At 44.5% G+C, this 12,410-nt stretch overlaps 1 protein-coding gene across 2 annotated transcripts in view; it reads right to left on the bottom strand.

Annotated features, from left to right (window-relative positions):
• Positions 1-867: 867 nt before the first annotated feature.
• The window catches only part of LMTK2 (lemur tyrosine kinase 2), a 34,567-nt gene continuing 23,024 nt past the window's right edge, over positions 868-12,410 (bottom strand). For both annotated transcript variants that reach the window (XM_058157793.1, XM_058157792.1), the window contains exons 7-14: positions 11,435-11,568; positions 10,938-11,022; positions 10,383-10,504; positions 9,261-9,410; positions 5,941-8,707; positions 4,075-4,201; positions 2,958-3,206; positions 868-1,338 (exon numbers count right to left, since the gene is read on the bottom strand). In XM_058157793.1, coding sequence (XP_058013776.1) covers positions 1,310-1,338; positions 2,958-3,206; positions 4,075-4,201; positions 5,941-8,707; positions 9,261-9,410; positions 10,383-10,504; positions 10,938-11,022; positions 11,435-11,568 — 3,663 coding nt within the window. In that variant the 3' untranslated portion in view covers positions 868-1,309. The remainder of the gene's footprint in view (positions 1,339-2,957; positions 3,207-4,074; positions 4,202-5,940; positions 8,708-9,260; positions 9,411-10,382; positions 10,505-10,937; positions 11,023-11,434; positions 11,569-12,410) is intronic.

Genomic DNA, 12,410 nt, shown 5'->3' with positions numbered 1-12,410 from the left:
GCATGCCGCAGACACACACACACACATCCAACAAAAACCCAGACAATTTGCCCTACAAAAAACCAAAAAGAACCCAAAACCAGTTCACCGTCACCATTTTTAGCCAACCGCAAATAAAAATAAGCCAACTGATCCCCGTTAATTGCAAGTGAGAATTATCTTCCTTTCTGTCTCCAAGTGGGTGGCCCTTTAAGAAACACAAAAAATGGCAGACATCCTTAAAAAGAAAACAATAACGGGACGACTCAAGTTCTGTATTCTCCGACGAGTCGATTCATGGAAAAAGACACACAGGAGTAAAATGAAACCCATTTAAATAAGCCAGTACTACAATTCCCATTGGTCCAGAATGGTTTGTACAGTGCAAAGGGACTTGGCTAGGACACAACTAGCATGCCTACAGCTAAGCAATGAGCGAAACCTGCGAAATATGGCTTGCTACACAACAGCTCTCAGCTCGATCAAGGAATGTAGTATATCCGCAGCTCAACTATATACAATTTTACACATTCGTACAGATAATACATGGGTACTACCCCCTTCCAAAACAACAACAAAAAAAGTATATTACAATCCTATATATAAACCAGAACGTCACTGTGGTACAAATCATCTGGAGGATTATTTCAAGTACTGGGAAAGAGCTAGCATAGGGAGGTCTGTTTTTGATATATATATATATATGTATGTATGTATGTATATATGTATGTATGTATGTATGTATGTAGGTCTTGGGTTGTTCGGGTTTTCTCCCATGTAAAACTGGAAGTGTCTTGGTAATGTTTTGACGAAGTCTCATTCGTCATCTTCAGGCTGGTATTTACAGCTTCGTGCTCCTAGAAGCACGAAGCTGTAAACACCAGCCTGAAGATGACGAATGAGACTTCGTCGAAACGTCACCAAGACACTTCCAATTTTACACGGGAGAAAACCCGAACAACCCAAGACCTACATACAAACACCCGCGAAAACCTCAGAAAACAAATATATATATATACATACATACATACATACATACATACATACATACATACATACTATGTATATATATACATACATATATTTAAAGAGGAAAATGCCAAATGCACCGCTTTTCCAAAAGAGTATGCCGTGAAAATACATCCATTCCAAATTCTGCTCCTGACTGCGTGTTTCCCTCAGTCGTTTTATCCGGTTATTGGATTGTAGGACTTCAGCAGATCTTCATCTTCAGATGCAACTTTTTTTTTTTCCTTTTTAAATGGCTCTCAGTCCAAAGCAGAGGTATTCCTCACAATCCTAAGGACAGACCGAGAGAAGCTTCGGGGCCTTAATCTTTTTCTCCATCTTCACTGCTCCCTGTTGAGGAAACAAAGTTATTGCAATTACGAGTAACTTGAGGGAGCCTGCTTGAAGGAGCCCTCTAAACTAGTATTTCTCAACCTTGGCCATTTTTAAGATGCGTGGACTTCAACTCCCAGAATTTCGCAGCCAGCTGGCTGGGGGAATTCTGGGAGTTGAAGTCCACGCATCCTAAAGTGGCCAAGGTTGAGAAACATCGGCTTAAACGCTGCAGATTTTTTTTAGGCCTAATTTGTTGTGGTAATTTCTAGCAGACTAACCGAATCGAAATGGAAGTGGGAGACTCTTTAAAAATTACCTGCGCAAAAGGTGTGTTGCAGGTACCCCGCTCATATGGATGTTATAACAGTTTTCCCCAAGGATTAGAATCAGTTCCCCCCCCCCTTCTTTGCAAACAACATCCTAATGTACAAGGCGGTGTTCTCCACCTCCTATTACAAAATCCACAAAAGTAGACACACCTGCAAATCTCCCAAGCACAACTGTCTACATCACACACTTCAAGGTCACCACTGGGGGACATCAAAGAAAGCTGCCCTAGGAGTTACGGGCTAAAACAAGCAACCCGGCTTATCTAATCAGCATTTTGGCCAAGTGCAAACAGTGTTTCTTGAGGGAATCGGAGCACGGACCTAAACACCGAGCGCCAGGCCATTTTACACAGGATAAAAAATATGTCCTGATTCCATGTTTTAAAACAATGAAAAAGGAGCCAATGAGGAGCCTGCTTGTTTAGTCTGCTTTACCGATGTGTAGAAAACTCCTAGCTCTCAAGATCCCGCTGGATCCCAGTTCTAAATACTTTTGCTGCGCTAACCTGGGCTGGTTGGAGTTAAAACTACAAGCAAGTAGAGACTCGTGTTTTAAATGCAGGCTGGGACTCTTTTTTGGAACAGTTTTCTTTTATTCAAAAAATTAAAATGCAAAAGGAAAAACAAATCAGACGGAGACAAGACTAAAACACTGAAAAAAAAAAGAAAAAAAGAAAAAAGAGAGAGAGAGAGAGAGAGAGAAAATAACAAAAATGTATATGATGTCCCCTAGTTGAACACTGGCAAATCTACTGCAACAATAATAGCTTCCCAACACCCCCCCTTGCAAAGCAGATCCAATGTTTATAAGCTTGCACATCTATCTGCAACCCAATTGATTTGTCATATATTATATATATCCGTGATGGTGGACCTATGGCACGCATGCCAGAAGTGGCAGGCAGAGCCATCTCCCCCGGCATGCCAGCCGTTGCCTGTTACTCTTCCAGGTTCTGGTGCACCAGCTGGTTTTCGTGCGCAGGAGAGTGCCATGCGTGCGCCAGGAAGCTGAGGTTCTGGTTTCCGGCACATGCATGCGCGCCAGCCAGCTGCTCCTCGCGTGTGCATGCGTGTCTGAAAATGGAAGACCAGGTGATCAGCGCACACTGGAAACCGGAAGGTCAGCTTTCTGGTGTGTGCATGCGCCCCGGGGAGCTGCTTTTCCGATTTCCGGCACTCCCTCGCACGTGCGTACTCCCGTTTCAGCACTTGGTGTTGAAAAGGTTCGCCAACACTGATATATGTGAAATGGACCCTTTCTGCTTGTAAGAGCGGCCAGGCCATGGGCTGGAAGAAAATACTCACCTCCCTGTTCGATATCGGAGTCTGTCAGGTGAGTGAGCGAAAAGCTCGCAATGTTTGCCGGTGAGATAGAGAACCTGGAGTAAGGGGAAGGGCGGAACCAGTCCTGCTCAGGGCTTCGGGGCGGTGGCGGAGGAGAGAGGTACTTTGAGGTCTGAAGAGAAGATGATTTGGAACTGATAAGAGTGCTTGCGGCCTTCAAGATCACGGAGGGCCCAGGAGACGGGAAGTCATCGTCCCACTCAAAACCTCCTGGAGCAAGCAGATCAACATGGGCGTTTCAGACAAAGAAGAGGGACATCTGATGTCCATTAAAACCTATCGAAACCAATGATTCTTCTCGATCAAACAAGCTTCAAATCAACCAACTATCAATCATAATTCTAGTACTGATGATGTTCCCTAGTTGGGTCAAGAAATGTCTTCAAGAAAACCACCAAGTTCAGAGAGCACTAAGGACCCCACAGTCCTCCTCCTCCACCTTCCTCCTCTCCCTAAACCCTATTCCCCTCCAGCCCTGATGATGTTACCTAGTTGGGTCATGAAACGTCTGCAAGAAAACCACCAAGCTCAGAGACCACCAAGGATCCCACAGTCCTCCTCCTCCTCCTCTCCATCAACCCTCCTCCCTTCTAGCACTGATGATGTTACCTAGTTGGGTCATGAAATGTCTGCAAGAAAACCACCAAGCTCAGAGAGCATCAAGGTCCCCTCAGGTCAACCCCGAGCTACAAATATTCTCCTTTATTGGTCAAATGGTTTTAAAATGCCCTGATAAAGAGCTTCCCAACTACCATTTAGCCTTCTGCGGTGCAAAGTAAACTAACATTATTTGTGTCACCATCCTAGAGGTTGGTTATTTTGATGGATTTTGGAATTGTCAGATAAGGGAACAAAATGGTTATTTAAAAATAAAATAAAAAAGGAGGCAAGCATGGATGTGATAAAAGCAAGATCGGCTTTGCCTAGAAAATGTTGACGTTTGGGGAAATTTAACTGGAAAATAAAGCTTTTTGCGGATGTTAAGAGGAACGGCATTAGCTGACAATTCCAAAACTGAGGTTTTCTTGTAGGGGGACCCAATTTTTCTACTTATGTCCAATACAAACAGATTGTATACCTTCTTCATCCGTAGAGCTTTCGGAACTGGTGAATTTATTCAAGTAACCAAAATTGGCAGGCAGGGCAGGAGTGTGATTAGAGTTTGATTCGGCAATACGCTTTCCGAGTTCTTTGGTTGGTGTTTCCTAAAAAAAAGGACCACAAGAAATGCAGCTAGCTTCTTACAGTCTAAAGTCCTCGACTTACAACAGTTTGTTTAGCGATCATTCAAAATGACAACGGCACTGGGGGGGGAAAAAAACCCCGATGACCCTTTTTCACACAACCGTTGTAGCATCCCCAGGGTCACGTGATCAAAATCCAGACACTTGGCAACTGGCATGTACTTAGGACTGTTGCAGTGCCCCCAAGTCATTTTTGTGATTTTTTGTGACCTCCTGATAAGCAAAGTCAACGGGGAAGCCAGATTCACTGAACAACTGTGTTACTAATTTAACAAGCGCAAGGGTTTTGTGGCTCCCGGTGTTTTCTTTTCTGTGGGAAACGGGTCCAAAATAGCTCTTTGAATGTTTAAGGTTGCAGACCCCTGGTAGAGTCAGACCATGTATAATTGACACCGGATTTTATTATAGATTTTAGTTGTTATTTATTATTTGGTACTAAAAGTTTTAAGTCTATATATACTGAGTGCTTTTATTTGCTCTGGTCCCTGGTCTAAGACTGTAATAATAAATTGTTGTAAGAGTGTGCCCCTCCACAACCAACAGCCATGGGAACAGACCGTGGCTGCCAGCTAGGGTAGAGTCTAATCTGTCTTTATTTATTCAGGACATTTTATTATTTATTATTTAGATTTTTATACCGCCGTTCTCCCGAAGGACTCAGGGCGGTGTACAGCCAGATTAAAACAGTGCAATATACAAATTAAAACAACAGTTAAAATAACATATTATATAATTGGCCGAAAATTAAAACCGTCAAATTTGACCCCAAAAAATAAAATACCCCAGTTAAAATTATTAAAATTCAAAATATTTAAAAATTTAAAAGTTAAGCCAGTCCCGCTTGAATAAACAAGTACGTTTTCAATTCACGGCGAAAGGTCCGAATGTCAGGTAGTAGACGCAAACCAGGGGGAAGTTCGTTCCAGAGGGTAGGTGCTCCTACAGAGAAGGCCCTTCCCCTGGGGGCCGCCAGCCGACATTGCTTGGCGGACGGCACCCTGAGAAGACTCTCTCTGTGTGAGCGTACGGGTCGGTGGGAGGCGTGAAGTAACAGTAGGCGGTCCCATAAGTACCCGGGCCCTAAGCCATGGAGCGCTTTAAAGGTGGTAACCAATACCTTGAAGCGCACCCGAAAGACCACAGGTAGCCAGTGCAGACTGCGCAGGAGCGGTGTTACCCGGGAGCAACGTGTGGCTCCCTCAATCACCCGCGCAGCTGCATTCTGGACTAACTGAAGCCTCCGAGTGCACTTCAGGGGTAGCCCCATGTAGAGAACATTGCAATAATCCAGACGAGAGGTGACAAGAGCGTGAGTGACTGTGCATAAGGCATCCCGGTCAAGAAAGGGGCGCAACTGGCGAACCAGGTAAAAGGCTCTTCTGGAGATGGCCGCCAACTGATCTTCGAATGACAGCCATCCATCCAGGAGAACGCCCAAGTTGCGCACCCTTTCTGTTGGGGCCAATGACTCGCTCCCAACGGTCAGCCGCGGTTGCAGCTGACTGTACCGGGGTGCCGGCATCCACAGCCACTCCGTCTTAGATGGATTGAGCCTGAATCTGTTTCTCCCCATCCAGACCCGTACGGCTTCCAGGCACCGGGACAGCACTTCCTTCTGCCTTACCTAGGCAAGGAAGGAAGCAATCTTTTTTTTAAAAGGAGAAATCCAAGAATTTTTTTTTTAAAAAAAGGGAAGATACCTGGTCAAATAGATATAAGGTGACATCGTCAAAGAATGTTACTGCTTTTTTCCCATTCTTCTGAAAGCCGTCGGTCGAGTGGTTCTCCTGGGGTTGCTTTGGCCGTTTCAGCAAGCTTCTTAGGTGCTTCCCATCACTTCCATCGCTGATGATCTCCGGCACAGGGTGCACCATAATGTCATCATCGCTGTCCGAGCTAAGCCCTTGGAGGTGGAAACTCTTCATATCGTCCTCAGAATCGTCGCTGTTCCCATCTTCCTCGTCGGCGTCCTCTTCGTCTAAGGAGAGCTCCAGCATCCCAGAAACATCAAGCTTCCCGAGGTACCTTCCTTCGATGTCTGGTTCTTTCAACTTATGGCCTTCAAGCTGGCCCAATATGGATTTCTCAAAGTGTTCGGGAGCACCGTACAAGGCGGGGGTCAGCTTCAGATCGCCCCGGGGGAAAAAATCCGCCGTACTGGTGCCTGTGCAAGATACACTTTTGGGAAAATCCTCATATATTTCATCTTCATCTGTATGTTCTAGGCCAGGGACAAGGGGCGGTGGCATTGTACGTTCGGATTTATGAAGCCAATCCTGCTTTGTTTCGTCGGACTCGTCTTCTCCTCCTCCTTTCACGTCCAGTTGGGAAGTCAAGTCATTGATGAACTGATAATTGGCTATTTCGCCACCCCTCGAAGTGTTTTTTGTATTCCCAGCATTTTCCATTTCAAAGGAATCGGCGTGGTCCTTGGTTAATACTGTTGGCTTTTTCGATAGATGCGTGACCTCAGATTTCTTATCCATCTCCGAATCGTTATCGGAAAAGTAGGCCGAATCTCTGTAGGAATTATGGACGCCTTCCAAAGCTGCTCGAGGAGTGGTTTCAAAATTATCCACGTTTGTCAGGTCGGCGTAAGGATTGACATCCGCTGACACGACGATCGTGGGATTCTCCCGCATGAGATCTCCACCCGATTCACTAGAATTGCTACCAACCAGATGCGAAGTCCATTCAGGAGATTCGAGGTTTTCCGTTTCGTAGCCGCTATCGGCAGGTTTATCAGGCGGCAAACATTTCCGGGGACTCTCTGGTTCAAAGGATTCTAAAACTTCGTTCATGTCTAATGTCTCAAATGAGTCCGGAGTATCGACGAGTTGTCCCAGGCTCGGGGTTGAACCTGATGAACTGTCTTCTAGTAGGCTATCGTGGCTGATGCGATCTGTGGGAAGACGACCTTCCGGATCATACCTGTCACCTTGAGAGGTTCTGTCACTTTCCTTCAGAACGTAGGCGTTATCTTGTTCGGATTTCTCAGGGTTTAAATCGGGGGTCAACTCCCAGGAGTTACCGCAGTGTTGAAGTTCCTGTTTATTTTCCTCTCTTTCCTCTTGAGCGTTGAGTTGGATACCAGGGCAGGAGCTGACACCATGGGTCTGGTTTTTGACATGTGCGGAATGGATATCAGTTGAACCGAGATCGGAGGCGTGTTCTGTTTCAAGGAGAGAAGAGGCAACAGTGTGGGTAGAGTGATCTCCAACTTCTCTGTTAGGAGGATTTTTCCCAGGGCTGGAAAAGGACAAGAGGAGCTTATCGACCGCAGGGGAACCAGAAAGCGTCCCTATTGGCCCAAGAAGGTCCTTTTTAGTGTCATGAACTTTCCCACTCATGTTACATTCAACTCCCAAAGAGTTCGTATTTGGTGGGTCTGGTTTATCTGCTCGGTTGTGAGCTCTACTGAGGTCGCCATCACTTTCGTCCCCCGCTGTCCACTTCAGTAGATTCTTCTCCTGAAGAAAAAGGAAGTTATCGGATAGCTCCTCTAAAGTTAGTTCGCCAAGTTTGGATTCCTGTGAGGTATCTTCTTGCAAGTAATCAATTTCATTTTGAGAAGTGAGCGGGGAGCTTCCCTTTTTGGGCAAGCCATGGGTGGATTCCTCAAGATCCGAGCGTGAAACTGCTTCCAACTCCAGGTGGATATTGTTTATGTCCGTGAAATCCCGTCTATTGACTCGATTTGCCAACTGTTCATTTTTGGCGATACCATCATTTTGGGAAGGGCTAACCAGACCAACTCTGTGTACATTCTCTTCCTTGGGATCTGTACTATTACAGAAAATGTCCCCATCAGTACTGGATTCAGCCGCAAAGTGTTCTAGAACCACGACGTGACAATTTGGGTCTTTCACAACTTCAGAGTTGTCGTCCACTTCTGTTGTCAATTCGGCAACCTGGTGGTCGAAGCTGATGCTCCTAAGGCCTCCAATTTTGTCTTCCAACTGGATGTAGTAATCGCTTCCAATCGAAGGTTTACGGGCATTAAAGACGGGAAGTTCTCCAGGCACCAGGAGGGAAACTTCCTGTCCGCTTTCAACCGGAGCTCCAGGCCCTTGGTCGGTCAGCGTGTTCTCAAACACCTCCACCGGGAAGAAGATGTTTGTGTAAGTCTTCGTTTCAACGGGGTTTGACTGGTTACATTCAAAGTGGTCATGTTTGGCTGCCTCCCAGATGTATTCAAAGTTGAGTCCTCGGCTCGTTTCGGTGACAGTGAGAACCTCTTCCATCTCGCGGCCGAACCGGCTGCCGTTGAAATGATCCAGGATGGGAAAAGCGGAACTCCCCAACGGTTCTCGGTTTGAAATGTTCGGCTTGAGATCGTCCCACTGTTCGGGATCAATGACAGAATCCCTTTGACTTTGCATGCAGAGATAGACCAGAAGCTTATGGACTTCCTCGGATGTAGCTCGCTTTTCCGGAGACAGCCAGCAGAACTGCAGGACTTCATACCTGGAAGGGTGAGATTTCAAAAGCACTTTTTGTAAGAAGGAAATTATTTCAGATCAAGAGTTCTTTGCAGGAGTTTGCTTTTCAAAAAGTGATTTTACCTGGAAAGTTTTTATTCTTTACTTTTTCGAACTTACAAATTGGAGAGCAATTTGACCTCTGGGAGGGACAATCCACAAATGGCCTGGATCTCAGTTTCCTTTCCTTTCCTTTCCTTTCCTTTCCTTTCCTTTCCTTTCCTTTCCTTTCCTTTTCCTTTCCTTTCCTTTCCTTCTTTCCTTTCCTTTCGCTTTCCTTTCCTTTTCCTTTCCTCCATCTTCTTTTTCTTTCCTTTCCTTCCTTTCCTTTTCCTCCCCCATTTTTCTTTCCTTTTCCTTTTTCCTTTCCTCCCTCCTTTTTCTTTTCCTTTCCTTTTCCTTCCCTTCCCTTCTTTCCTCCATCCTTCATTTGTAGGCTAAGAAAATGCCTGAAGCTTTCTCAACCACTTTGAAACTTTTATTGTATAACAGAGCTTGACTGGAAGTCAAAAACGTGGTGTGTTTTGTTTTGTTTTTACCATCGATCAGAATAGGGCTGTTCGAGTGGCGGTTGTGACAGCTTGGTCTGTTTTTCTTTGATGACTTGCATCAAAACCTCCTCGTTGGAGAGCTCAGAATAAGGCTTTGTTGCGCCACTGAAAAGTTCCCACAGCGTCACTCCCAGGGCCCTAGAAAAAGAAAAGGCTTCAGTAAGAGGTCCTTTCACTAATGGAAGGCTGGCTTTTTTGCTCTTCTCTGTTCAGATTTTCAGAGGATTTTCTACTTAAGAGCAAGTTGGAACAAATATTAGGAACCGACTCATGTTGTGCACTCTGTATCACAAAAAAACTGTAGTGTAGAGGGTCTTAAGCTTTAAAATACAGCTTGGGTTGGCAGGGGTGGAGGGAGAGACGAGAGGTACTGTATTTTTCGGAGTATAAGACACACATTTTCCCACCTAAAAGAGGGTGAAAATTTGGGTGGGTCTTATATACCGAATGCAGCCCCACCCACCTACTGGCCCCCACCCTTTGGCCTCTGCCTCCCAGCAATTTGCCTCCTTGCAGCAAACAGCCCATTTCAGCTTCAGCACAGCCTGATTAGCACAAGCAGCTGATTGTCGGTTGGATCGGCCTCCTGACCATCAGCTGTTTCAGGCTGCAGGGATTGCCGTTGCCTATTGCCGCCTCTGCGCACCCCATTTTTGGCCTCCGCTGTTTGCTGCAAGGAGGCAAATTGCTGGGAGGCAGAGGCAGATTTTTTTTTCTTATGCTAATCAGGCTATGCTGAAACTGAAACAGGCTGTTTGCTGCAAGGAGGCAAACTGCTGGGAGGCAGATTTTTTTTTTTCTTGTTTTCCTCCCCAAAAAAGGTAGGTGTGTTTTACAGTCTGGAGCGTCTTATACTCTGAAAAATACAGTAATTTGTAGGACTGGATGAAAACGATGCCCTTATGAGGGAGATTTTGTTTACAATGGTAGGCTTTACAGTATCTAGAATTTGGGTGATTTTTTATCGTCAAATAAGTATGACAAATGTTAGAGCTTCTGGGATCATAAACGTCAAGTTATGGAATCATCTAATTGATTTTGTGATCTATGAAGCCACAGTTCATCCCCGGTCCTCACTTCCCCTTCCTATAACTTTGGTATTTTTCCTACCAGACGTTACTATACTTCGTCTGTTCTGCTGTTAACAGCCGGTCCTGAAAGCTGGTCACCAGTTCTGGAGCTGTCCACCGGAGGGGAACAAATTTATTTTCATCCGTTTCGATGTAATCCTCCTAGACATTAAAAAAGAAGAAGTTTTAAAGGCCGTATCAAATGCAATTAGCCGCCTTTCATGTTTGTTTAGATGAAGCCAATCCACCTGCCAATCAGCTTTTTTCTTATTTTCCTCCTCAAAAACTAAGGTGCGTCTTACACTCCGAAAAATACGGCATTTGCACACCCTCCCTAATGTTGCCCCGAATCAACAAGGACCCCAAAAGATACCCCAATGTCAGCAAAACCAGTTAGGAAAGGAAGAATGGGTGTACTTTAAGGCAGCCTGGCAATTTCTAATAACTATTTGCAAGTCAGTTATCGGTACGCATATCAATGTAGTGGCTACTACATGAAATATCCCAACAACTGAGTAACAGGATTTTAGATTAAAAAATGGATACTGTCAAAATCAGGTTTTTAATCTGAGCACTACTAAATGTGTGGGCTTACCTTGTACCTACTGAATCCTATTCCATAATCTCCAATTTTTACATTTAGGTCAGAGGTGAGGAAGCAATTCCTTAAAGCTAAATCTCTGTAAAACAAAACAAAACAGAATATTGCAATGAGAAAAAAACGAAAGCTCAAAAACGCAACTAAGCTACCAAGCCTATCTTTGAGAACACGAGGCTAAATTTCAGCTTTAAATTCAGCTTTGGTTCTAAAGTGCCATAGCAACAACCGTTCAACAGTTATATTTGCCTCCCTATTTTAAACCTGACGGATCAGCCTTGTCTCGCGAATAGACTTTCTGTTTCTTAGCTAGTATCCTTTGAGTCAGAGATCTCAGGTCAACCTCAGCAAACAGCACCATCTGGAGCAATGTTTCCCAATCTGGGCAACTCTTAAAAAGTCTGGACTTCAACTCCCAGCATTCCCCAACTATCCATGAGACTAGACTTCACTGAATCTGTATAAAAAGAACCACCCTGGCATTCAAGACTCACCCATGCACAAAATTGTGTTTGTGCATCGTGACAAGTCCCGCCACAATCTCACAGGCCATCCTCTGCAGCAGCATTATTTGAGAGTCTCCTTTAACGTTATCCTGCTCATTGCAAAGATAGGTTTTTAGGTCACCCTGCAAAAACCAATTTGAGAATGGTTATAAACAGCCTCTCCTGCCAACGGCAGTTAACAGGTATTTAAGAAAACAGCAATTAAACACATAGTTTAGTACCTGCCCATCAACAACATCACTAGCAGCAGTTATAAATAAACTGGTGCTTAAGACAGCACCGTCATTAAGTTTCAAGTCCCTTAAGGTACCGTACAAGAGACACATAAAAAACATGCTGGTTTAAAGCCATCCAGCAGTTAAACTCCAGTTAGATATGAACCACGTGGCTTAAGAATAGAATAGAATAGAATAGAATAGAATAGAATAGAATAGAATAGAATAGAATAGAATAGAATAGAATAGAATAGAATAGAATAGAATAGAATAGAATTTTTTATTGGCCAAGTGTGATTGGACACACAAGGAATTTGTCTTGGTGCAGATGCTCTCAGTGGACATGAAGGTGAAGATGAAGAAGAAACAGTTTGTCCACCACTCTTCTTTGGAAGAAAAAAGGGAAAGGGGTTAGGAGTTAAGAGAGAGGGGCCGGTTTAGCTCACGCTGGTAAAGCCTGTTATTAAGAACACAGTAGCCTGCAATTACTGCAGGTTCGAGCCCGGCCCAAGGTTGACTCAGCCTTCCATCCTTTATAAGGTAGGTAAAATGAGGACCCAGATTGTTGGGGGGGCAATAAGTTGACTTTGTAAAAATATACAAATAGAATGAGACTATTGCCTTATACACTGTAAGCCACCCTGAGTCTTCGGAGAAGGGCGGGGTATAAATGTAAACAAAAAAATAAATAAATAAATAAATTCTAAATTGGAAAGGTAGCTGTTGTGATCACTGGGCAAAGATAGACT

Source organism: Ahaetulla prasina, chromosome 14, assembly GCF_028640845.1.
Source record: "Ahaetulla prasina isolate Xishuangbanna chromosome 14, ASM2864084v1, whole genome shotgun sequence".
Taxonomy (NCBI): domain Eukaryota; kingdom Metazoa; phylum Chordata; class Lepidosauria; order Squamata; family Colubridae; genus Ahaetulla; species Ahaetulla prasina.
This window is presented reverse-complemented; position numbering and strand designations above follow the sequence as displayed.